Source organism: Antrostomus carolinensis, unplaced genomic scaffold (genome assembly GCF_000700745.2).
Source record: "Antrostomus carolinensis isolate BGI_N321 unplaced genomic scaffold, ASM70074v2 scaffold23725, whole genome shotgun sequence".
In the NCBI taxonomy this organism is placed as follows: domain Eukaryota; kingdom Metazoa; phylum Chordata; class Aves; order Caprimulgiformes; family Caprimulgidae; genus Antrostomus; species Antrostomus carolinensis.
In genome coordinates this window covers 2,658-29,871 of record NW_010316042.1, presented here as the reverse complement: position 1 = coordinate 29,871, position 27,214 = coordinate 2,658, and the positions used below count along the sequence as shown (strand labels likewise).

Sequence of the window (27,214 nt, the reverse complement as noted above, 5' to 3'; positions counted from 1 at the left end):
TCTGCTTGTTTTAGTCAACAGCTCAACTTGGCCTCTTCTGAGCGTAAGTAGCTGAAATCAATAGAATCTTGAGCTTCTCATGTGATGGAAATTAGAGCAAAGAACAGGAACATGAGCGTAGCCATGTTCTACAGCACACACAGCAGATACTGCAGTTAAGCCTCAATGATAAATCTGTAACACAAAGATCCGTTACTGTACCTTGTGCAGCAGGCCCTGAGCTTGACAGCTACCTCTGGCCACCCCCTAAAGAACGTCATGTAAAGCAGTTTACTATCTACCTCGAACCTCTGCTAAAGCATTCTTCACCTTTCCTTCCTCTGTAAGCCTTCAGCCTATAAGGAGCAGGTGCAGCTTCCACTTCTTCTTGGACAAATACAAGGCAGGGTAGAATTGACCTTCAAGATAAAATTTTATTTTAAAAAATTACACAAAATAGAGGTTTTACACTGTTGCTGTGTGGTAACTACAGCTAGGTGCCTTCCAGAGGGTGCACTCAGTTACTTACCTCACTGTAGCTGCATACAGCAATGCAAAAAAATCCCTCAAACTAAACCCACACCAATAAAAGAAATCCAGTAGATGTTCCACATCTGTTTCACATGTAGGTACTTTTCCAAATAATTTCACAGATGACAGGTGAGAACAATTGCTATTAGTACAGAATTCAAAGACAGTGATTTTGTTCCCCCCCCCCGGCCTGACATTTCCATGAACATGACTATTTTCTCTTTATAAAAAGAGGGCTGCAAGGGCTATGACAATGCTCAGACTAAAGTATGAGCATCTAGGTATTTAACAAAAACTGGGATGTTTGTAAACAAGTTTTAATTTATTGGCATTACTTACAAAATAAAGTATTAGACCATGATTTTCCATCATGTCTGTGTCAGTATATGGTTTTATTTTAATTTTTTTTTTTTAATGAAACAGAACAATAATTGAAATACATCAGAAATCCCCGATTAATCAAGCTGCAGACAGGGTCCCATGTTGCCTTCCTAGCTGCTCCTGCGCCTAGGCGGCTACGCAGACGTGTGTGAGCGTGCTGGGATGTCAGTGACTGTCTGCAATGCCCACGTGCCCCAGAGTAGGTCAGATCCTGCCCCACGCTCCCGAGGCCACGGCATTACTCTGTCTGTGCCACCCGCTGCAGGTTTCCTCTTTTGTCCTGGAGATCACTTGAAGTAAAGAAACCACCTTCCACTGCTGTCAAGACTGCACCGTCCCCTTAAGATACCACATTCCACCGTAGCTCACACAGCAGTCCTGGGGAGAAAGGGAAAGTCCGTATGGCTTTGGGACAAGAGATGTGATCAACAACAAAGTCTCCTCCCCAGTGCACAAGAGAGAGAGCACAAACCCAGGGCAGGGGGTTACCTCCACCCTGAAGACCAGACAGATTAAATGAAGATGACAAACATAAGAGGGGGAAAGTTGAGAGGCAAAAATGAGGATAAAGAAACAACATGATGGCAGGAAGAAACCAGGCTTTTTGGGAGAGAAGATGGGGATCGTGCAGAAACCAGCTTGGGAAAGGTTGTGGGGAGGGGTGAGGACCAGGGGAACTGAGGGTTAAGCACAGGGTGAAGCTCAGGTGCAGAGGCTGAAGGGAGCAGCAGGACGGCTGGAGCCTGAAGGCAGTCACCAGAGCTGAAGCCTTTTAAGAAACACTGCTTTATGATAATGAACTGTGAAACCTCAGAACCTTGCTTTGGTATTCTGACCACTTGTCTGCTAAGCTTACAGTGGGGATGCACAAGCAAAGGAGTTCAGTAAGTGGGTTTTATTGTAGCTCATTTTCTTATTTCTATTAGATGAGCACCAGGTCTCTGGAGTTCTAACCCAAGGGCTTCTCTTGCCTTTGCTCCCACCCTCCCATTTAGGTAATTCAGCACAAGCTTCAGTGCTGCTACTGAAATGATGCTGTGGAGCTTGAAGCAAAAGAAGTATTTTTTTTCCTGAAGTCCTGGGACTTGCACATCAGAAAAGCAGATAAGAAATTAGATGGGAACACTAGAAAGAGGGTCTGCAGACTTGATCTGCAGATTCAGAAATACAGCCAGTCTGATCCTCTGTGTATAAAAAAGGAGTACACGCAGGTGGGGAAACAGGAGTCAACAAACCCAATTTCATTCAAAAAGGAATCCAATCTCTCGTGGTTTAAAGAAGCCAGAGAATCTTCCTATTTAATTGAATTATGATTCTGTGATTTATTTCAGAAACAAAGGTTAATTCCACATACTTCTGTGACAAATGTATTCGAGGTGAAGAAGCCTGACAACACAAGGCTGGTCACACAATAACTCAGTGATTTACATAAAACCAGTACCCATTTCTTTAGGGGAAGGTGTTTTTTTCAGAAGTAGGTTACTTGTTAAATAGCAACAGCATCATGAAAAACTAATGCCAGTACATTGTCTAGATGTTCCAGGAGAGCTGACACTTGAGCTCATTCAACCGCTTGACAAATCTCCCAGCACAGGCGAGCCACATGAAATGCTGTCTAGCAGGCAGAAATGTCTGAGCTTATTTTAACACCAAGAAGACCAGGTTCTTTCAAGCAAGACCAGTTTGGTTATTATCACAGCAACACATTTGTAATTTTTCAAATATGCTATTCCTGTTTCCAGATCCCAATGTAATAAAGTACTTAGGCACCTCTTATTGAAGTGGGTGACAGGGAGCAGCCCAGCAACAATGATTAAAGGACTACATTAGCTGGCAACTTTCTACTGAGCCATTCTGCACCCCTTTTAAAGCTTGTCAATCAATCATGGCCTGTGTGGTCCATACTTTACACCTTAAACTTCTTTAGCAAGTAAATGGTGCACCTTCAAAGACGGAGATGAAAGGACTCAAATAAACATTCACAATGAGAAGTGTTAACGACTACTCTGCCTGCTGGTTCTGCTTCCTACACCACTGCATGTCCTGCTGCAGAATAAAATGCATTTCCTTCTGAATATGTGGCACTTGTGCTCTTCAGCATTAACCAGCAGCAGTCAGCTGGTAAACTGGTAAACACTGTGCAGAACCCTCTCACCTTAATGTTTAACTCCACATTATTTAAAAGTAACTCTGAAGTATCACATTTACTGCACTCTGCTGGTCCGAGATGACAAATGAAGATTTGTAACAATAATAGAAAATAACACGTCAGTCAAAATCACGATTCCTTGGAGGGAGCAGAGTGAGACAAGTGTATTTTTCAGAAGACAAGCTGAAAAACAGGCTCTGTCCATATCCCAACAACAATTGTTCTAGCATCCTTATCGTTTGTCAATTCAAGGTAAAATGTGATCCTTTGCTCAAACCAAGCATTAAAGATTCATGTGTTTGTATTATATCAAACCCACAATGGAACAGAAACTTACCTTTAACACTCTATCCACCTCCTGCTTGTTTAGATCTTCTCCACATTCTTGACTCAACTGATTCTGGATGACGTTCCTGCGCACTCGATAATTTTTTGAAAAGATTTCAAGCAAAACCTGGCGATGCTTTAAAAGAAAGAGTACCATAAATACAAAAAGAAGAACCATTATTCCTATCTTTCTATGTATCAAACCTGCATGTGACTTCCATTAGAGGACTCTTGCTTCATAATCCTGAAACTGTCCTGTATTTGTCTGCTCTCAGCAGTGCCCGGGGCTCTGAGGGCTCTGCAGGGATCTCTCTGCACCCTGTGGCTAGACCTGCACCTGTCCTGTGACCTCGGGCATCTCCAAAGGTACAAGAAGATGCTGAAGAAGGAGCTGCAACTAGTCCTCTAAAATGCTTCCATGAGAGTTCATGTGATCCACTCCAGCCAGGAGTTCTCTAGAGGAATGCAAAAGTCTTTCCTACAAAAATTTATTTAGATCATGGACACAGGAGTGACACTGTCCATCCCCATTTTGTTAGGTACCTTCCCTTTCACTTCATTTACTCTGACAGCAATTAAAACTCAGGAGATGCTCACATATGCTGTAATCATTTCCTATTACAAGTATAAACAGATACATCAGGAAACAACATCATTTCATCTCTGGTTAATGTTGCATTGCCATCAAAAGAAAAAAAAATTGGACTGGCTCCTGGTGTGAGTCCTGCATCAGAGAACTTTCTCCTCACAGGTTCAAAATCATTTGCATTCCACTGAGCCAGTTACTGACATGGATCAACCAACGTATTATGTTGTTTCTGTCCACGCTGCCTTGTCTCGACACAGCAATGACCACCCTGCGAGCCAAGAGCTTCCTCTCAGCTGGAAATAGGTTGGTATTGAAAACTGGACACTTCAATAGTTGGGAAAGAGGAAAACTACCCACTGTACCACTTCGGAAACAGCAATTCAAACAACGCCAAATGCTCGATAAACATGCATTTAGGAACGTCACTTATTTTTATCTTTACCTGATCATAAGTGTCACCGGCTTCCCAAAGTGCATAGACTTTTAGTTCATCTGGTGAAGCAGCAGTCTGTGGAGGAAACTGAGAACAAGAGGCTGTTAAAAATAATCATCTATTTAATGAGTTCTGCTTAATGATTCCTTGATACAGTACCCCTGGACACCTATTACTGAATCAAAAACGTCGCTGCCGTGTAATGAGAACTGCTGAAACAACATAAGCTCCTCTCCCATTCCACACCTGCAGGGGTAACTTTGCCTGCTCAGGCACGGCCTGTCCTGCAGCCGTGGGGCAGACACCTTCTTGCAGGCCCCGATGACTTCAACAGAAACACCATGGGTATCAGACCTGTCCTATCGGGTGATCCTGCAGCACAGAGCCCCAATTAACGAGGGGCTATTGATGGCCTAGGGAATGGGGGGAGCACCATGGCACCCCCATGTGTGCCTTGATATGCCCCAGCCATGTTTGATGGATGCTTGTGGTCATGGTGGGGTACCCCACACCAGTGCCACGGGCCCCGTCTGGCACACCACCAACCATTTCAGAGCTTTAAAAAGGAACTTCTGGGCGTACTGGAGCCCTGTGAATTTTGCATGGGGACAGTTTCCTCTTGGACGGGGGACAATGACCACATACCAGAAGAACAATCCCAGGGCTGGGACCTTAGCCAGTATTTCATGACAAGATGTCTAGATTTATCCTGTCAGTAGCATTCGCCTCCACACCACCCAAAGCAATATTCAGCTGAGAGCACCATGTGCATCGCAGGGTCCTTCTGGAGGTTTTTACATTTACAGTGGCAGGTTTTAGAGATTCAGACACTGTCCTGTATTTATCTGCTTCACTAACCCCAAGTCAGTGTTACTGACAAGCACTGTGCTTCTGCTGTATTTGTCATCTCTGTTTTGGGGCAGATTGCAGGACTCCAGAAGACTGAACGCTCATGGACAGTGAATCACACACTTGCTCATTTCAGCTCCAAAAACGAAGTGGTTTTGTTTGGGTTTTTTTTTTTCCACTTGCCAAGCTAAAGCAATAAATTTGTTTTTTTCTGAGGCAGAGGCCTCACACTGCTGCACATAGAAAGGAACACAACTGCCTCCCCTCCCCTCCATGCCCCAAACTCCTAAAAAACCAAAATACCATCCATCTGCCTTAACATTTCCCCTTGGAGCAGTGACTAATGAGCAGTGCTGGAATATGCCTTCACTCCCAACATGTCTCTTCCTGTCTGTCACTAACAATTTATTCCTTGCTAACCACCCAGAGAACCTAAATCAATCATCTCTGGAAAGCTAACAAGCCAGTCCTGACTGTTCCCGTGTCCCTCAGTCCTGGCTGCTGGTACAAACCCAACCTTTCCTCCCAGCCTCCCTCACACCACACCAAAAGCCTTGTGCCTCGCAGAGAGAGATCAGCCTTTCCTTTCATGCTCTGCCTCTGATCTTGGTGCAGAGGGGAAGAGTTTTGTCCAGTGGGAGCTGCCTGGTGGGATGAGCAGCGTTGGCTCTCGCATTGCTCCAAATGGCTGGAATATAATGAGGTTTTACACTTGGTTTAGAGCCAGGATTCAGGTTTATTAGGCTTGCAACACCTGACATAGTTGTCATCTTGTAAGGACAATCACTTTTGAAGAATAGTATCTCTTGCATGCTTTCAGCACAGAAAAAATAACATACTTCAGCTTCCCTCCAGAAAAAAGCTGCAGCAGGAAAGGCAAAATGCAGGGCACCAGGAGCACCCAGCCACAAGCTGCCTCGCTCCGAGAAAGTCACATAGTGCAAAGTCCTGCCTCAGCCACAAGACTGAAATGCAGCTGTGTTTATCTGGCCACTCTGTGAAGAAACAGCTTCCAAACCAACACAATACTCATTTGGGAAGAAAAACCCACAGACTCTCCTCCTCTTGTCCAGCCTTACTCTGCAAACTGTTGCAAACACTGCAGCAAACAGCACCCTGCTCGCTTGCTGCCGTCACACAGCCTGTCCCCAGGAGTGGGAAACGCCGTCAGCCACTCTTCAGAGAGACATGCTGCTGTCCCAACAGCTTCACTGACTTGCCATCCACTGTCCCTTTGCTAGGTTATGTTCGTTACCTTAATCTCCCCAGCCTCACCTTGAAACAGATCCCCAGTGCCTTAAAATTCTTCTTTAAAATATGTGCCCTGTTCCCCCTCCTGCTGTAAGCCCCCAGAGCTAGTGCAGATCTTCTAGGAGATGAACTGCTGCCCCAGGTCCCCAGGGCTGCCACGTTAAAACGGAAGCTCTCGGGGAGGAGCCCTTGGCTTTGGGATGTGTCTCACTCAAGCACTGAGTACGCCCTAAAAACAGCCACTGCCAAGCAGCCTCGTTATAGCTAAACCTGACTGAAATGGGCTGAGTCTGCCAGAAAAAACTTATCAGCTGGAATAATCCTAGAGCTGAACTGTTGAGCTTACCTCTGCAGGAGCCTGGCATCAGTGCTAGCCCATAAGGCACACCGTACGCACAGGGCTGCATTCCTCTCCTGTCACCCCAGCCAGACAGGACGCCGGCAGCGGTTACATCATTTCCTGATGCCTCAAAAATATCCTCGAGAATTGAGCAGAACCACGCCACTCCATGGACCACGGGAAGGGAGTTGGCAGGAGCCAGCCACCCCCACCAGTCTGCAGGAAAAGGGTCGGAACTCGGAAGCGAGGTTCCTGCAGGAAGGTTCCCTGGGGCTGGGCACAGGCTCAGCCCGTGCAGGCTGCGGGCACACGCACGGCGCCGGTGCCTGCCAAGGATGCGCTCCTTGCCCTCTCGCCCACGGCAGCAGCACTGGGGTGCATCTGCCCAGGATTCGCTATTTCTCTGTGTGTGCTTTTTCCTCCTACCTGAGGATGCTGCAAAGCACAGGCAGGCACAGCACCAGCACCCTGCAGGCATCCCCAGGGCCTCATCTGCAGCGGCACTGGCATCTCTTCCAGCTCCTCACGAACACGATTTATCTTACACCCCGGGTGCAGTCGGTCAAGCTTTATAATAAATCCTGCATTACCCTGAGAAGGTTTCAATTGCCATTTTCAGCAACATGTTTTCTATAATAGGGCAGCATGCGGGCCAAGAGTGTCTTCATCCCCCACAGAACATCATTTTAATTACCTCAGATCATTGATTTTTATCACCAAAGCACTTTCAATTACAGAAAACTAATGAGCAACTACGAAATCCCACACTAAACAACCTTCCAGGCTTTCCCTGATGCCCTTGCTGGGTTCTGACAAAATTGTCCAGGGAACAATCAAGAAATACCAAAGCGTATGAGCCCAGGCAAAGAGTAAAACCAGCCCTGGCACCTTTGCCATCTGCACAGAGCATCAGAGGGAAGCCTGGGGGTAACAATTTACATTGCTGGTAACAGTACAGGCTTACACAGGCTCCTGTACAAGATCTCAGGTTTTGCAGCAAATTCTGGGTTAGCAGAACTAAAATTTACAGCAGACCTCCCACAAGAGATGTTCCAACGACCACCTCTGCACCTCTGCAAGTTCCCTGTGACAGGGTTCTCCAGACAGAAGGAAGTTCCCAACCACCTCTCTTCAGGAGGTTTTTATTTTGGTTGTTTTCTGAAAATATAAACCACCCCACTTTCACTCCTCACAGCTTTTAAGTAAAGACTGGATGGAACAATTTCCAAAATCCCAAAATTTCCAAAGCAAACAAGTCCCAGTCCTAAGCAACAGATCAGCAAGGACCTCAGCAGTTCACCACCAGCACGGCAAATGCACGTGTTACACCGTGCACCAAGGAGAACCCAGCCAGCACTAAGAGGCAGTTCCAGGCAAACGTTACCCCAGGACCTGGAAGCTGGCAAGAGAGAAAGGAGAAAGTACCAGAACTGGTGGTCTCCCCAGTGGCATTCCAAGCCTGTTACTCGGTTCCCAGGTGCCACAACACGTACTTTGCACACGACTGAACATGTTATTTCTGGCCCCTCGTAGCAACCCTTAATCCTCAGCTGGGTTTCAACTCCCATGCTCCAGGGTCCCTCTCGTCCGCCTGCCTGCTTCCTCCTCTTCCGCCCTGCCTGCTCTTTCCAGCAGTTCACACATCCCTCCCTCTCTCCCCACAGACAGCTGACTCCCAAGCTCTTTCTCGTTGCAACACAAGCAGCACTGCCAGATGTCTTGTAAAATTAATTTCCTTTTAGGCTCTTTCCCATGATGCCAAATTCTTTTTCCTTTCCTAAGCAATTTACTGTCACACAAACCTGGCTCTGTCTCACGCAATCACATGTCATTTCCATAAAGACAAAGAAACAAAGACACCTCTGCACAGTCTAGAAGGAAAAGGGCTGACTAAAGAAACCTGCTGCAGATAGGGTTTGTCACTTCCCAGAAGGCGCTGCTGGGTGTGCCCTGCCGCTCCCAGGCAGCCAATGCCGCCTCTCCTGCATCCCAACTGCATCCCTGTCCCTGAGAGAAGGAGCTTGTGCAACTCCAGGAGAGCTGATGGGAACCTGGGACTGTTTTAGATCATGTTAACAGGGACAGTGAGTCACTGCAGTCCAATAGAACCTCAAAGACAGCTAAGTTATGCAGCATGCCAGAAAGCAAAGAGAGCAGAGTGCAGAGCCTGCCAGAAGCAGGACACCAGACAAACCTCCAGCAGCTTCAACATATCCAATGTTGGACAGTGACCCAGAGCACATCTGTTCTTCTGGTCCACCAGCACAGCACAGAAACATTTCACAGCTCGGGTGTTTAACTGCCCCCACCACCCCACCCCTATCTCTGTTCCCCAAAGTCCACCAAGAGAAAAACATACTCACAGGCACCAAAATCTGTTTGCAGCCAGTGTCCAACACCATGTCCTGTAACATTTTGTCCGAAATGCCACTGAACAACGTATGTCCTGGAGGCAGACTGGCTAAGTGAAGGTTAAATAACCGTTTAAGCTCACTCAGGGTGAGTACAAATTGTTTCTTAAATGTTGAGGACACAAATGCCTTCAGTTCTTGGGCTACCCGGTCAACGCAGCCTCCAGGCAAGTGGCCGTTGAAAGAGTCTGTGGAGTTCTCCTCCGCGTGGAGGCCGTTGACGATGCCGTTGTTCATGCCCTCGTAAGCCGAGGTGTCCATCGGCTCCTCGTCGCTCACAGGCTCCTCTTTAATGCGGATATTGGAAACATCCATCTTGGCTGAGGTGTCATTTGATTTCATCTCTGCCTTTTGCTTCTGCAACTCCTTCTCCAGCTGCCCATAGTTCTGCTTGACTTTTGCTTTAGCCATGCTGACCCTTTGCTCCCCAGAAACCAGCAATGGATGAGCTAGCAGAAAACAAAAGATACCATAAATTTCACCATAACCAGGGCTCCAGTCTTGCAGAATGTTTCTAAAAGGGCTCACAGTGAAATAAAACCAGGAAATATCAACTGCTTGTGAAATCTGAGGTATAAACTCAGATTGTTGGTCAGATTTTACTTTAGTTTTGAGTTTTTTTGTGGTTTTCTTTTTATTTTTTTTTTGGGGGGGGGTGGGGTGGTTTGTTCTTTTTAAAGATAAAGATCTTGACAGTTGTAAGCCAGGAAGGGTGTTCCAGTCAAGGAACCTGAAGCAAAGACCAAATGCACTTGTTCAATCACTATGGCCTTTTCCACAAACCAGGAAATCAGGATACAGGCTGCTTATACACCTATCTACTTGTGACACAAATGCTTCTTTGCCCAACAACTTTTTTTGTTTATTTGTTGGGTTTTTTTTTAGAGTATCTAGTGGCTGATGGGGCCTGCTGCAGCAATTGCCAGAGCCAGCACAAGGATGTCCTACAGGTACAGTGAGGAGAGCTGAAGGGGTTAACAGTGACCCTGAACATCCTTTTCACACAAGGTGCATGGTATGAAAGTCTGAGACCCTTTTCTTGGTATTATCACCCAGTTACGGGGAGAAAGGGACAGGACAGTCCTTTCCCATGCAATCCTGCACCTCTTCCCGTGTCCTCTCCACACCCACCTAGCCAAAGGTGAAAGGAAGGGGTGTGTTGGCAGCAGTGGAATCCAGCCTCAGTGCCAAAGGAAGGACTTTAAGCTGTGTTTAAGGCAAAAGCATGCACATGCTGTTATCTTCTCTGCTGTTAGGCTTGCTAATCCTCTCCAAGTAACCCAACACCTAATCCTTCCAAGCAGATCAGACACAGGCTATTGAAATGGACTCATATGCTCATTTGTCAGTTCTGTTTATACTCTTCATTGGCTCCAGGGTCTGGCAATGAGCCAAATGCCTAGTTAAAACTCTCTGGAATCTCAGATTTTCAATCTTTTAGGATTATGGAGCAGCTACTTTAATATTCTCACTGGCATCCATGGTGGAGAAGGATGTCAAAAAGAGACACCTTCACACCTCCTTGCAGCCCCCTGCCAAACACATTCTTCATTAATTGCTCAGCCCTCAACCTCACCACAGAGAGCCCAGTGCAAATCAGGGGAAATAAAAAAATCACCTCATGCACATTAGCTTGCAAACTGAGAGGTGAGAATTACTTGTGCACTGGCCCTGTCCTCTCTTCAGGAGCTGCTTACACCCTTACACCATACAAGCTGCCTTAAACAAAGAAGTAGATAACAGACCCAGCTGATTTTACACTATCAAATAGCAAGTCCCCAGACACAAGGAATCCTACCTGCTCTGCTACAAGGATGCTACAGTAAACTTGGGTCACCTCAACATCACTGACGTTAGTACAAACCAAGATCTGTCTCAAATAATCCAGAGGAAATCACAAGAATGGAAAAAATATTAAACAAAGTAAGACCAGTCCCCACCACATTTAAAACCAAAGAGCAACTCCAAAGCATCACCCAGGAATATGGAGGTCTGCATGTGTTTCAAGGTGATCCAAACACAATTCCATTTACCTGATTGTGCCTCTTGTTTCTTTGGTGTCAAGTGCTCCTTTAAGAGATTATAGACCTTTTCTAATCTGAAAGACAAAGATAAAATACAGCAGGAGAGTTTCAGTTGTTATGCTTGCATGCAGTCATGCCAGCTTTAGCCACTACCTAGAACACTCAGTTTCTCCAGGAAGCCAAGAAACAGGAATGACGTGAATGATACAACGACAGCCCCTGCCACACACCACTGCCTGGTGACTGAGGGGGAAACCTTTGAGGCAATAGAGATCAAATTATCTATCAGTGTCTACAGAAACTCTGTACTAGATAGTTCTCTGGTTTTGGCTTATTCCCCAAAATAAAACAAGTCATTTACTTGGCCTGAATGCCCATCCACAGCATATGTTGCCTCTGAACTATATCTGGATGCTTCTTAACAAAGTCTTCATCGTAAGGGAGCATGAACTCCCAACCTTTGTTTATTCTTGCTACAGACATGTGCTCGAGGAAGTCTTTCACATCTTCTGGGCAAAGCTAAAAGAAAAGGAAAAAGCATAAATAGCATGGAAGTCAATTGACATAGGACACGTGCAGCCATGAGCATTGTTCCAGAGTCAGGAAGAGGCAGGCTGATTTGTTATATATGGGGCACGTCCATGAATACACACCCAGCTAAGTCAGGGATACTCATCCTCCTCTGCAGCACCAACACTTTCACACCATGTTAAAAGCACGGTACTTCAGAGAGCAGTGGTGATTAATCACCTGGGAGTCAAATAGCTCCTGGCGTGTTTTGTGAAGAAAAGGGAGTTTCCAAACTGAGATGAAAAGACTATGGTGAAGAGAAGCATATTCTACAATGTTAACCTTATTTCAGAGCTGCAGGTCAGACATGCTGCACCTACACATGCACAGCTTTTAAGCAGCACTGGATCTTACATGCCAAAAATAGATTGTCTGTGCAGAAATTGACTTGTGTTTTATTATTTTACTGCATTTTAAGGAAATTATTTTTTGTCCTCTTCACTCAGTGTTTTTCATTCATTTGCCAATTTTAACAGAACATTCAGGTGCCTGAGTTGCTTTAAAGCTTTTATTCAATACTGACAACTGGCAAATGCCAACAGAAGAGTTGCTCTTTTGTAACACACCCAAAGCAAGGTAGCTAGAGTGGACTGTGCAAGCACTAATCTGCTTTGGTGCACACAGCTTAATTTAAACTGTGTCTGGCTTTCCACTGCAACAGGTAAGAGGACAAGATGCATTCCAGTGGCTCAGCTACAAGGCCAATCATATCCTGTGGAGTCGTGGTAACTGTGGGAGCTGCTAAAAACATTTTGAAAAAGAGTACGTATCTATACCTGTCCCAAAGTGAAGGCATGGCTGGTGAGCAATACTGGCAGATGCTGTGAACCTGAGAAAAGCATTCACCACCAAACTGCAGATAATGCCCAACACCTACCACCAACTTCTGATTTAGGAAGAAAAAAAAAATCACTCACTTTTGTAACTGCCGCCACCTCCTTTCGCACCACCCAGCGGTCCTGTGTGAACTTCCACATCTAGGAGGGAACACAGGAGAGAAGAAACCTAGTAACAGTATTTAGCAGTTGCTTTACTGAAGTTGTAGTAATGGCTCTGTTCAGTGCTGCTACCAGAAAAATGGAAACCCCATTCCTTCCAAGAACGTGGAAGTGGGTGATTCTTGGCCAGGTAGTGGGAAAACACTTTTTGGCCTCTTCTATCCTCAAACGGCCATGAACATAGTATCAAAAGCTTCTAGAGTCCATAGTTTGACTTGGTGAATCTCACTACAAAAGCTATGAAGCATCTCTTCAACTCAAACTCCATTTAGCCTCCAAGAAATAGAGACCCACTACAGTGATGCTGGGACTCCAGAAGTCACAGCTGAGGCTGCTTCTCACATACGTAATCATCAACCTGAAGAAACTCTTAATCCACTTCTATTAATGTAGGTGCCCATAGAGGCTGATAACTGTTGCCTTTCTGCAGCACATAACCCTCTAGAAAGTGCCTGTTCCCTTCTTCAACACACATCACAGTCACCTACAGTTATGCCGGGATGGCCTGTCACCCACGTACTTGTCCCCAGTTAACGGAGAAGCTAGGTGCTCTGCAGAGCAGCTCCTGAGGTCCAACATCCTGAGATGCAGCAGCTGAGAGCGGGCTATCAGGATACGCAAGGACTTGAGGAGAACACTGCCTGAACATGACCTGTGGTTGTTTCCTGTCTCCATTTAAATAGACTACAACCTCTTTTAGTCCATGTGTATTAATAACGTTGTGAAGAATTCAAAATCTCATTACTGCCAATTTCTTCCTGCCCTACAACGTCATCTGTGCATCCTTCTCTGATTCAGCTTCTCTCTGCCCACAAACACACAAAACCACCACGCTCACTTCAGGGCACAGGAAGCTGCTGTCCAAAGCAAGTAGATCTATCAGCTCTCCTTGCACACAACTCTGAGGCAGCCACTTCTCATTAAGCCCTTTACCCTCAACTAGAGCCAACGGTACCAGTGTCCTCTAAATTTATTAAGTGAGGATCTAGGGAAAAAACAAGCTTTCAGAAAAAGACACCAATTATTTTACCTCCTCCCCGAAGTACAGCATGGAACAGGTGGATGCTAAAAGTCACTCTTGGCCATAAATATTTTTTAACCTTATTAATTACTTTAAAAAATATATGCAGGGAAATTAAGTTAACTTTTTAAGCTAGAACACATTGTCTCCACAGATGCAATACAGCATTACATATTATTTCTAAGCTTTATGATCAGACACTTTACTCTGAAAGCCAGAAATATTGAGGCCTTCTATTTTCTTACACTTTAACTGAATTTTCCCTGTGGTAGGGCTAATCAACAAATTACTTGCCTTTAAGATCGACACAGATACATTTCTCATGCAAGGTATATTTGACATAATTCAAATGAAAATAATTTATCTTTATATCTTAATCAGTAAAACACTACTGCTTACTTAACTGAGCATAATAATTTCTGGTCCCTATAGCTTTATGCATGACATGTCACCTAATCTGCTGTGTCCTAAAGACTTATGTCACGGGGTCACACCTGAATCCAGGTCTCCATATGGCAGTGCCTCGGGGAGACATCAAGACACAATAAAAAGTCAGCTTCAATCACCATCAGTTTTATCTTACACTAGTACTGTAGTATCCTTAAAGTCTCTTGTACAGCATGCTCCTATTCAGAGCTAAACCTCATAAACAAACTTTGCAAACAAGGGGAACAGTCAGGACTAACTGAAAAAAATGAAGCAATGCAGTCATCAGCTTCTCTTTGACGGGGTGGAAGCCATAAACTGAATATGAACTTAGGAACTGAATTTGTTCCATGGTTAGTGAAAATAAACACAATGCAGAGGTTGTTCCTTTTTGCTGTGGTTACGTGTGTGTTTATAAGACCTGCATTCATTTCAACTTCCATGTGCAGCTACTGCTCACAAAAGGTGCCTGGGAACAAAGTCCTTTCACTGATTAGCAGCTCTGGGGAATAAAGTCCTTTCTAAAGATCATCAGTGCATGCTCAGGGAGCACAAGGCTTACCCACACTGCCCTCCTGAGACCTCACAGTCCTGAGCCCACAGAAGTGTATCTGGAGAAACAAGCACTGTATTCTCCAGCCCTGGCTTTTCTGCAAGCCTCTCATTGTGGGGGCTATGTGATAGTGGCTCTACAGCGTGGATTAGAAAGGGAAGAATGCTGTTAATGACAGATCATCTGAACCTGCCAGCCAGCCACAATGGCCATCTACACCAACACTCCCATGACAGACTTGGAACACCTTCAGGATTAAAGTACAAATAATTTCTTGGAGGAAACACCTTACTGCAGTAGAGCAACAGTGTTTTGCAATGCCATGGCCTCTCAGGCAAACTTCATCTGCATTTTCCTTTAAAAACAATACACCCTTTTATACTTACAACAAAGTCTCTCCCTCTACAGAGCACTTCTGCAGGGACTCCACTATGTGGACTAGAAGTATCTTTTGGGTAGAGGACATCACTGTTAATTAAAAAGGAAAAAGGATTAGTTACTAGGTACTCCAGAAAAATAGCACTGGGAAGATTAACATAACAAACATCCTCCCTGTTCTGCAGTTAAATTATACCTTTATCCAAAGCATGGTTTTCATTAAAGGAATTAATATTGGTGTAATTACACCACTGCAATTACACTAGTGCAAAAAGGCTTACACCAGCAAAGCATAGCCTTGTGGCTAGCAGATGCGTGCAGCACAGGTACAAGCTCTGCTTTGTTCTTGCAAAGCCTATCCTTGCATGGATCCATGTAAACAAGACCAGAATCATCCTATGAAATGCTCAGGCTAACCTGTTACGCAGCCCTGAAGGCACCATTCAGCCAAAATGCTGATGTATGGGCATAAGGGTTTTTTACTTCCTTCACAGCAATCAAAGGCTTCAGAGAACACTAATACAAAATGTCACGCTTGAACCAAACAGCCCTGAGACCAGCACTACCCTGTGTCCTCATCTGCTTGCAAGACCAACTGGATGACATTTGTTAGCACGTTCTCCAAAGCCTCAAGGCAACCAGGAACATACTCTTGATCCTACCCAGGCTGAAGAAATGGGTCCCCTCTCTATTTAAAGCCATGTGACATGTGCTGCTCTGTGCCCAACCATCCCAAATGTGCCACATCTACTAGAGATATACACATCCTCCTTGGACTAGTAGCAAAGAATCAGCTATAGCCTAAAAACAATCTGAATGCTAATATACTATCTTTTAACTTGTTTCCAGCTTCCTTCTGGAATGGCTGGAGGGACAGCAAGTGTTGTGGTAAAAACTGTTTACATCATTAACACAGGCTGGTATCACAACAGCTGAAACACACTCTGCTAACAGACGTGGACTGGTAGCTGGTGCCACTCATCTTAACACAGAGAGCTGTTACCAGAGACTCTAATTCTCCACATGCAATGCTCCACTCAGGTAAAAGAATCATACTGCACTTTAGACTTCAATTACTAGTGGGATACTTCATCCTAATAAACAGGAAGACGATAAGAGAATCCATTTCATGTGGTACACTCAGTACCCCATGCTTGATTTAAGCAGGTAATGACTTCTAGAGGGCAGCTTTCAGCTTACAAGAGCAGCATCCCTGATGAACAGCAAACTGACTGCACAAAGACCTTTCTTTGACTGAATTTAGCTAAGAAATACTACAGCTGGCATAGGTTTCATTTTCTGTATTTATATTTGATGCTAATCTCTGGAAGAATTCAGGATAATCCCCTCACAAAAGAACGTGAGTGAAGACAGCATCAAAAACCTGAAATAACTCACATGCAAACAGAGATTACATCACTGCTCAGCCATAATTTTAGCTGAGGTAGGTACAAAAGCATTATCCTTTAGCATCAACCCTTTGAATTTTTACTATCTGACTGCACTCAAAAGCATCAAACATTAACTCAAGATTTTACAGTACTGTGAGTTAAAAACGTGGCTACTCTGGGACACAAGGAAGATGAATATATATAAAATCCATTGTTCTGGTCCTCTCCTGAAAGCAGAAAACCATGTCCCAGTAACAAAGACAAGCCATACCTCTTCACCACCCAGTTTCCCTGGACCAGCATTGCCACCTGCTGTATACAGCGGAGAACTGCTGTAGAGTCAGTCCCAGAGCCCAGCAAACTCATCAGATTTGCAAACGGCATGACCTTCACTGAAAGGCAAAACACACACCAGATTCAGGGTTTCTTCAATGCACGTGATACAGATACAGATTTATAAATCTACGATACTCTGATGTATGTTGAAGTTCGTGGTCAAAGCTGTATCTTAGAAAAAAAACAAAACCTAAGTTCTACTAAGTTCCCCCTGCAATACAGTCATTATCTGTTCTAACAATATCTGCTACTGTTGCATCAAAGTTGATTAGCTTAACTGGTCCCAAACTAATGCATTAATAAAATTTAAAAAAATCTATGCCTTCAGCAATATTTGGAAACAGAGATACCTGATAAGACAGGAAGCTCCTGAGGCAAAGCCCCCAGGATTTGCTTTCATCACATAATAACTCTGAAGAGACAAAATAAAATTCCTAGATGACACTCATGAAGTGTGTATTACTGAAAACTTCCCAGAAAATGACAAAGTGCAGCTTGTTGCATTAGCCTTCAATTTATGATTCACACTCACACGCCACATTCCAGGAGATACCTGCTGAAAGAGCAGGTATCCAAAAAGATATCATCAGATTAGAAATTATTCTAAGAGTAAACTGACTGTAAACATGCAGATCAGCAGTCAGATCTGCTGTTACTGCTCTTCTCTGCACAGCAGGTCTTCTTAAGGAAAGGCTCGGGATTTGGATTCTTCATAGAATCAGAGTGCCAGACAGACTGCCTGGTGGGGTGACAGAACTGGTACTAGTAGGAAAGGAACCTTATCTGAGGCAACTAGAAGTCACAAAGTAAAGTACAAATGTATTACAAAAGCTACAAACCATTCTTCATCAGGATCTTAATCTGATCAGCGAGGGGCAAAGTTCTCAGCTGGGCCATAGAAAGCACGTTGCTTGGAGCCACTGGTTTGTCACTGCAGATAAACAAGCAGATTTGCAGCCCATGAAAAAGAGCATCCAGCCAATATGGACTTTGAACATTTTGTACAAACACTTACTTCTCTTCCTCTACGCTTGCAGGCATCAGCATCATTAAATATTCACTAGAAGAAAAGAAAACATCCTTAAAATGCTTTCCTTAAAATGCTTGTCTTGGGACTTCCCAGGTTTAAGTACAGTTACTTCTTGCTTAGAGCAGTCCTACTTCTGTGAATCTATAAAACAAACATTAGCCTGAAAAAAGAGCTCTCCCCTTTCCTCTTCCATCTTCCTCTGTAAATTCAGTACTAGTAAAAGCTACTGACATTCATCTGCCCAAAGAGAATGCCCTATACATAGATAGGAGTCAGAAACCCAGCTCTTCAGTTCAGAAGAGGTCCCCAACCAGAGGAATTGCAAGAGTCAATACATTAAACACAGGTGCTCTGACACGGCAGTAAGAGGGGTCATGTGAAGTGCTGTAGATAGAGAATCAGGCCAGCGACAAGCAAAAAGTCTTCTCCACCCATGCAATTACCAGTGTCTGTGAGGAAAGAATCAGAGCCAAAAGACTTCTCAGAACACCTAGCACTGTTCCACTGAGATGTAAAATGTGAAGAAAAACACATCCACACCATTTAAACAGCGAGAGAGCCTGCTGCCACTTTCCTATTACTTGGGCCATGGCTGCACCAGCTAACAGGGAAGCATTAGTACTGACTGCAGCATGGGAAGATTCCTGTGTAGCTGCAGTCACCAAGAAACAAAATGTAACAAGTTTCAAGTAGTTTCAGGTGTCTCTCACAAATCACAAAGGGAAGTTTTATAAGATTTGCTAACAATGGAAGTTATTGGCTTCAGAGTTTTAATTTATTTTAACCAGAAGGAGCTTTTGTTTTACTTTCTCTTCACAGAATCCACAGTTCCAATAACACAGGGTTGTGATAATGTACAAAATGCTACAATCCCAAGTGAAAACAACTAGTTTTAATCTCATAGTACAAGGAAAGAAAGAAAGCAACCTGAATAAGTTGAAGGCTAGTTTGGTTTCTGCATTTTTTAAACAATTCAATTTTTATCATGGATAGAATTATCAAAGAGCAGACTTTTAAAGAATACACCTGCTTATTACTCTGAAAACAATCCCAACAAATTCCTGCAATTTCTGTAGGAAACCATCAAACCATTACCTGGGAGATTTAATTAATTCCGTGTTTTCAGCGAGGCCATGACCTTGACTAAATAAATACTGGCGCTCATGTTCAGAACGGCTGTCCTGGAGATACGGAAAAAAACGAGTCACTACTGCATACTGAAAACATACAAAATGGTAGAGAACTGCATTCCTCATTCCAAACTCTGACCACCCTGTCATTACTGCACCATTCAAGCGTTCCACCTCACTAACTGATCTCCTGCTTTCACTTTCTGGAACGATACTCACGTGATGTGGGAACATTTCTGTTGCTATGATTTAAAAATCTCCTGACAAGACATGCAAGTGGGTCAGACAAACAGGATTTCTGACACTCAGCTGACTGGGTTCCACAAGTCTTTCACAAAGTCCAGTTCATAACCCAAGACCTGAGTGATTCTTGTACTCAGACCCCCCTTTATGTTTGTTCAACTCTCAGATTTAAACCTTTCCCAGCGTGGAGACCCCAAAGCACTATCCAGCAGAGGAGGTACAGAGCTCCGCAGGGTCTGTTCCAGCCTACAGACCTACTTTTCTTCATTCTCTTTTGATGATTCCCTGATTCCCAAGGGCCCAGATTTAAAAACAGTTCTAGACCTGGCTGAGCCTTCAGGCCCTGGCAGCCTCCTCAGCAGCCAGCACACACCTACCTTCAAGCCATAATAATGTAGATGAACCCAGTGCTCTTCTGCTTGTCTCTTCTGCAGGAACTCATAGGACTGAACACGTCGCTGACGAGCTTGTTCAGTCTCAGGGCGCGAGAATCGTACCTAGAAAATTTGGATGTCATTAAATACAGCCCTGAAACCCTCAAAACTAAAGACTTGCATTATTTATTTGATACATAACTAGCAGAAGTGAGGGGCCCTAGCTCAAGTGAATCACCCCTTGCTGTCAGTGCCATCTCAATGCATGTGCAACAAGGGCAAGTCCATCTTGCTTCCCACTTCCCAAGCCCAGGGTCACCAGGACTAGCTGAGGTTTCCTGTCCTTTTATTTGGGTAGGAATTGTCATGCTTTCTTGTGAACTGTTGCCTCAACTATCATAAAAAGGAAATTTGGACATACAGTGATTTGCTTAACATCATCTTCAGCTTCATCCTGGGATGAATCACCACCTGACAAAAAATACAAGAGTATAAACACACCACTGCAGTAGAAGAGCCAAAGCCAACCTGTAACTGTTTGGGGTGCCATGCAGGAAGAAAGCAGTGTGAGGAGCTACATAACCCTGGGTTCGATCCCAGCTTGCCAAACTATGCAATGCATGACAGCACTGCACTGCTCCTGTGGTAACAGATACTGCTTCCACGAGCTCCGCAGTGCAACTTTTCAGTGCAGTGGTGACACACTCCCTACTGCTTGCTGCCCTCTGACACTATCCATCACCTCCCGTCCCTCTGCCAGTCCCCCACGCTGTGCCCACAAAAGCATTTGCGTAGCTATACTGAAAATAAGATCAGTGAAACAATCTGAGAAATGGCCTTATGATCAGAATGTTGTTACAATAAACACCTTCAGAATCTAATGACTCTTACCAGTAAAATTATAGAGAGAACATGTATCTCACCTTCCAAGAGAAAAGGCAACTCATGGAGCATTTACCTTCATTAGCAGCTTCTCTTTCTCGGTGTTTTGCATCAGCTTTGTCCAAGTAGGTGAAGCTTGGCCTCAGCTGAAGAATTCCATGTAGTGGAGTCAGGTGAAGTTCACCTGAAAAACAGAACTAATGTTGGTTAAAATTGTTATTTCCCCCACTACACGAGGATAGCACTTTTCATTATCTCCCTCCCTGTAAATGAACACCTTCAACTGAACATAAATATTTAATACAGTAATATGTAAAAAGGGATTGAAGTGAATAATGAACTCAGTGCTCAGGATTTCAAAGGTGCATGAAAGACCAAGACCTACTTCTGTTACTTTCCTTTTTGTTTTGAAACCAGATACTGTAGACAGCCACATTCTGGCTCAGACCTGACCTATAGTTCAGGAGGCTCATAGTAAAATACTCATCATTGAAGACAACCTACATATTTTCATCTCGAATGATCCTCAGATCAAAATTCTGTGATAGCATTAGGAGACCAGAGAGGGGCAAAAAGTGTTGAACAGGAAAATGAGACAGGCATAATTAGATGGAGATAGTAATATAAATAACAATGATAAATTTATGCTACAAATGTGTATTATTTCAGGCCACCATGCACTGTTAAGATCTGGGAGGCATTTACAAACCCACAGTGTTCTGACATAATATTTACAATTTTGCTAGACCTCCTCAAGGACTCTGGGGACATTGATAAGGAAAAATTTTTCTTTCTTTAAAGACACATCAGTCAATTAAAAGCTAGGCTGAAGAAAAAGAACAAACAGGTCTTATTTTAACCCTGAGATGAGCATGTTTCACTGATGTGAGGGGTAAGCAAAAGAACCTTACCTTTTTTATAAACAGCAGCTGCATAGCGGGAAACATTACTCGCAGCTTGCGAAGAGCAGAAAGTTTGCTTGTCCATCAGCTTCCTGCAAAGAGATGAACGCTGTGAGATTCACCCTACAGGCAACGTGGCACACACATTTAAAAGTTCTGAAACCACCAATTCTCAAAATGCAGAAAATACATAGACTCACCTTTCTGTTTGCAATTCAGAAGTCATGAAGCACATAAAACAGTAGGTTACTTGCAAGAGTACTTGTTATATAACAGTGTCCAAAGCACCCCCTGAGACTGTACAGCCACGTGTTCTCACCTCTCCCTGAAGCCCTGGTTGACATACATACATCTATGCTCACCACAAAAAGGAAATGAAGGCAAATAAGACACCTACGAGGAATAGGTACTTGTTTCATCTGTACACGTGCCATCTACATTGAGAGCAATCTGTTCTCCTTTGCTGCGACAGTAGTTAGGATTCAAAGTATCAATGGCCATTTCAAGTTCAACCTAAAGAATATGAAAGACAGCTCATTACCATGGCAGAAACCCAAACACACAGATTAAAATTCAATCCCACACTTGCTAACATTTCCATAGGTTTACAGCAAATTTAAATACATAAGCAGCATCATTCAAATCAATGGGGCAAACCTCATGTATAAAACTGAGCATACATATGTTTTTTTATAGGTTGGGGACATTTTAACAATAAGCTGGAGATACATAAACTCCCATGTAAATGAATGGGAACAGCAAAACAAGAGTTCTTTAGGTAGCCTTGAAATACATCCTCACTTTGCTGGATACCTTCCACTACGTTATCAGCCTAGTTTACTTATCAGTACAGACCAAGTGCACAAGCAATATTCTTCAAGCCTCCTCCATCGCTGAGGATCCGTTCAGAATCTCTTAAGGTAAGTTTCCTCCTACTCTGGGTACCAAGCAGCATAAAATAAAACTATGATCTCTTCAGAGGCAAAGGCCTCAATTCTGGTGAGTTTGAGACTGCAGCTCTTACCACTGCCATCATAGTTATTCATGATTTACACTGGACGAAGCACAGAAACAAGCTCCAAGCTTTTAGTTACCAGAACTATTCCCCATCTCAAACTTCAAACTTCAGACAAATGTTCAAAACTAAGCTTCTTCCTGCATAGCATTTCTCTTTATATAATATAACAATACAGTATATATTCTTCCTCAGGGTGTGCCAAAGCCTGTATAAATTTGTGTATCACAGTTATTGCCTTATTTTTTCTTCTCCTTTATGTTACTCATAAACTGATCTAGTTACAAGTCCCTGGATGAGACAGCAGATTTACAAGTCTGCACAGGGCTTACAATGCAAATGTCTGCTAATTTTAATAGCAGACTTCCTGAACACAATGAACATCCTAACTCCAAAATTCACACAAGCTCTCTCCTCAACCATTTCCCAGAACAAAATCACAGGCATCTATTTCTGCGTTTTTTAAATAAGGCATTTTAAAATCATAGCCACAGCTTTGGGATATACCTGGAAGCAAGTGCAATCAGTCTGGCTTTGGCTATACTTTCACTACCTGTACAACCTCACTGATTTCAAAAGGACTGCTGATGATTCACAGCCAGGAAAGAGAGAAATCAAGAGCTGCACTGACGCTAAAAGACAGAGCGTGCCTCCAAAGCTCAACCCTTTTCTGAATATTGTAAAGACCTTTTAAATCAAGTTGTATCAGCACAAACACTTACAGACTGAATTAGTATCAGTAACTATGTTTTCCTGAGTGACTCTATTTTATTTTAAAAGTGGTTTTTCCATCATGACTTTAATTCTTGTCCTTATAAACTACTCTAATTCTAAACTCTACTTTACAGACATAATGAAAGACTCCCTCATACCTCCAAGGACAGAGATCTGGTCCTGCAAGTAGCTGCATAGTTATAACAGCTTAATAGCACAACGTGCTTTTCTTGGGTAGGTTCTGCACAACATAAAACAACTTTTATAGACTAGACTCAAATAATGACCAACCTTTTGCTGCTTTGGTTTTATCTTCGCTGATAAATGCGTAACATCATCATATGTCATGGAAGCTGGACGAATAGGATACTGGAAAACAAATCCATTTCAGAAAACTCTCTTCATTCAAAGATCAAAGAACTTCACAGAAACTAACTCAGCCTCCCCTGTCCCCTCACATGTAGATCCACTTGCGAGATGGATATGAGACATTAAGAAAAGAAACTACCTGACTGATTTATGAGTCATCAGGGGATCTGGGAGTATGACCTAGCAAGTCTGTTGCTCTCCCCCAAGTCCTCTGTTTTTGCCACTACACAACCCTCTTACTCACATGCCACAATAAACTGTACCACAGGAAGATGGCACCACACATTTTCTTCTTCTACCGCCAAAAGAAAAAGGAAGTGTCAGAAGCAATTAAAAACCCACTCCTCAGCATTAACCCTCTGGAGAGTTATTACCTAGAAGTAAAATATTTGTGGGTTTACACAAGTAGTGTTAGCACAGGACACGGGCCACTTGTAGCCAGTCAGGACACCAGACCCAGGTTTAGCCACATGGGTCTCTCTTCTGAACCATCTCAGAATGCTGAGAGGACAGTGGTATCCAAATGAAATCCTCCAGCCACAGCAGCATCCTGCTCAGAGCTGCCACTTCTCCAGAACCCCCACAGACCCCATCACTAACAAAAGCTCACTCCTGACATGGAGCAACCATGGATATCCCAGAGACAAGGCTGCACGGTGTGGTCCAGCGTGTCTGGCTGTCTCCAGCCGTGCTCTGCTGGAGCAGAGGATCTGTACAGGAGGCAGTGGGCTTGCCAGTGGGCATCACTGGTTTATGATGGACATTTCATCCAACAGCCTCAAAAGACTTCCCATTTTGCAGATGGGAAAAGTGAATCACAAGGATAAAATAATTAGAGAAAGTCACTGGCAGAATGGAAAATAGACCTTTACCTTCCTAACATATTTCCACCTTCAATTACTAGTTAATTTTACCTCCACAACATAAGGGGGTTCTTTTGATGACTGGCATTAATTTATGAATATTGATGATGTTCTAAATAGGGCCAGTCCTAAATAAATGTTTGCTTAGTAAAGATTTGAGAAATCAGTGATGACAGAAGATGGCTAAGAGACTGCAGATTTATCCAAACCATGATAAAAAGACATCATCTACTAAAAGAACTCACTTAAGGTGGTTAAAGGGAGTCATTTAATGACTAGTCTGTGCCATAAATGACCATTCCTCTCTTGGCAATGATTTAATACTAAATATTTCAACTGACTGAGACCCAAACAGTCTTACCTATATCCAAGATCTTGGCAGGCTGAAGCAGTAAGGAAAGCTACTGCTCTTTGAATTTATTTTAAACAAATTATCACTGTACAAAATTATTATTAACTGAAATACCTGAAACAGATACAGCTTCTCCAGTAGACTTCTGGCCAGGAACACGTCAATCTGAAAAGCAAAACAAACAACTTTCAGCAGATGCCAGCTGTAACTGATGGAGCCTCAGATAAAAAACAAACTAAAACACCGCACTGTGATGAGGCAGCAGACAGTGGCTCTAGCTGTGTTTTTTCTCTCTAAGGGAACCTGGCAATCAAATCTGAAAGGAAAGAGGAAGATTTTTTTCCAAGGGGCTGAAGTGAATCTGTTATCGCAACGATAGAAAGAGGAGGAAGATCTCTCTTTGGTAGTATGACTGAAAGGTAACTTAATTACTCGTATTTTCTAATGAAATCTTTCTAAATTAGGCAAGAGACACCCATAACCCAAACATCAACATTTTGCCACCAGCACTGAAAATCCACAGACGTTTCATTAATATCACATATGGAAGCTGCCATTTTAGATACCTTTAGATATATTCCTGACAATTCTCACTCCTTTTCTCATGGTTTTTCTCCTTATGAGCTTGCCCTTCCTTCTACTTCTGGTGTGTAAATTCAGGCATAAAATGAACAGGACACTGTGGCTACTCTTTGGGAGATAGGAGTCCTCTAAGAAGTCCAGAATCAGAACACAATTGCTTGTTTCAGCAGAAGGCATGAAACTTTTCAGCTTCATATTTAACATATATTAACTCATCAAAGTCATTCTAATGTTTTACAGGTCTCAGAGACATACAACAGAGTCACTGGAAACACACAATGATAGAAGCAAGTTCCCCACCTGTGTTCCTCTTCTGATATGGGAAGATTACAAACGATGAAAAACCTGAGCTGAATCTGCCAACATGGACACCACTATTTTAGCAAAATAGCTACCATGAGCCAGGTACTTGGCCCACACAACATATTTCCTTGCACAGAGCAAGCCATTGGTTATAAGACAACCACAGATGTTGATGACACATTGTTTCAGCAATGTAAGAACACTGGGAACCACAATAATAATTTTTAAAGCCTCACGTACAATCACTGCTGCCACAATGCACTTTTACCTCTTGTATAATTGGATCATCTTCTTCATTTGCCATGCTAGGATACAAAAAGCTTTTTCTTGGCTTATTCTTTGGCACAACCTGAAAGAAAACAGAAATGTCGTATGAGTCATTACATCTGTGCCACGTACCACTAGCCTAGAGTATTTGTTCGAGTTAACTTGGTTCCTTTCAGTGGCAATCTGTTTAGGCTTTTTTTTTGAAGGAATGTATATGTTTGCATGATCAGGTCCCTAATACTCCACAATCTTGTCTGACTGCCACCAAATTTAAGAGACAAGCAAATGTCCCAAAAATAGATAAGTTCTGGTAAGAACTTTTCTGAAAGCCAGCAGTTATGTAAGAAAGAGAGAACCAAATCAGTGCTCTACAAAGGGAAAGACAGGCCATTTGTACTTGCATAAAGCATATCTTTTATATAACGCATAACACACAGATAGCAGCTGGTTTTCCAGCCAGCACATCTAGAGTGCGCCGGCTGGTCAGTCAGCATGTACGAGCTCTGAAACTGCTACTGCAGTTGTCACTGTCACTAAGGACAGTGCCACACGGTTCACCAGCTTCCCTCCTCAGAAAAATTCCTTGAAAGCAGATAATGGAGAAAGCTCCCAGCTAAACACCTGGGAGAAGAAAAAATCCTGTGTAAACCCTGCACTCAGGACCAGACAATATTCCCATCTGTGAATGTGCTGACCTTGGTTTCATCTACCTGACATGTTGCAGCCTTTGTCTCCTGACCTACCACTCTTCAGACTGTACTGCTAAATGAGAGCTTCAAAATACACTCTTCAGCCTCTCCTGGAGTCCTCTGAAATCATCAGAACAAGAGATTTTACTTCGTAACTACACCAGCTACGAAGAAAATAAGACTCTGATATTAACTGGTGCCTGGGTGCTCTAGAACAAAGAGTCATCATGTTCAATCCAGTGCTGGAGTCAGTGTCATGCCTGGTTCAGACCTTTGAATAAAAAATGACCTCTCAGCTAAAGCAACAATAGTTTTTCCCTACTGAAATCAAACAAAAGGATTTACAAATTATTTGGGATGCCATTGCAACAACGTTAACTCGCCCAGATCATTTAAGACACCGTTAATCAGCCAGTACTGGTCAAGATAGGTATAAAAAAATAAGATCTCTCACAAATTGACCAAGGAAAGTTTTAACAACAAAGATGACCAGGCAAAGAAATAAGATCTATGTTTGGGAACTGTCCCTCACTGTCTTCTCCTCCTCAATACCAGCTTGTTT

General features: G+C 43.4%; 1 protein-coding gene across 4 annotated transcripts; it reads right to left on the bottom strand.

The window, feature by feature from the left end:
- Positions 1–757: 757 nt before the first annotated feature.
- POLR3E (RNA polymerase III subunit E) lies at positions 758–26,042 on the bottom strand. 4 transcript variants are annotated; one of them, XM_010168165.1, is made up of 20 exons: positions 25,965–26,042; positions 24,926–24,976; positions 23,519–23,596; positions 21,896–22,011; positions 21,508–21,590; positions 20,673–20,780; positions 20,136–20,185; positions 19,718–19,837; positions 19,063–19,148; positions 17,953–17,997; positions 17,777–17,868; positions 16,873–16,993; positions 15,219–15,300; positions 12,752–12,811; positions 11,626–11,783; positions 11,274–11,338; positions 9,193–9,689; positions 4,399–4,476; positions 3,378–3,503; positions 758–1,269 (listed from the first exon to the last, which is right to left on the bottom strand). In XM_010168165.1, the coding sequence occupies exons 1-20, from the start codon at positions 25,998–26,000 to the stop codon at positions 1,213–1,215; spliced, it is 2,109 nt and encodes a 702-aa protein (XP_010166467.1). In that variant the 5' UTR covers positions 26,001–26,042; the 3' UTR covers positions 758–1,212. The 4 variants fall into 4 exon arrangements, with proteins under 4 accessions (XP_010166467.1, XP_010166469.1, XP_010166468.1 ...); XM_010168166.1 differs by having other exon boundaries at positions 1,213–1,269; positions 3,378–3,440; XM_010168167.1 differs by lacking the exon at positions 24,926–24,976 and having other exon boundaries at positions 23,519–23,539; positions 25,965–26,000.
- Between the last annotated feature and the right edge of the window lie 1,172 nt (positions 26,043–27,214).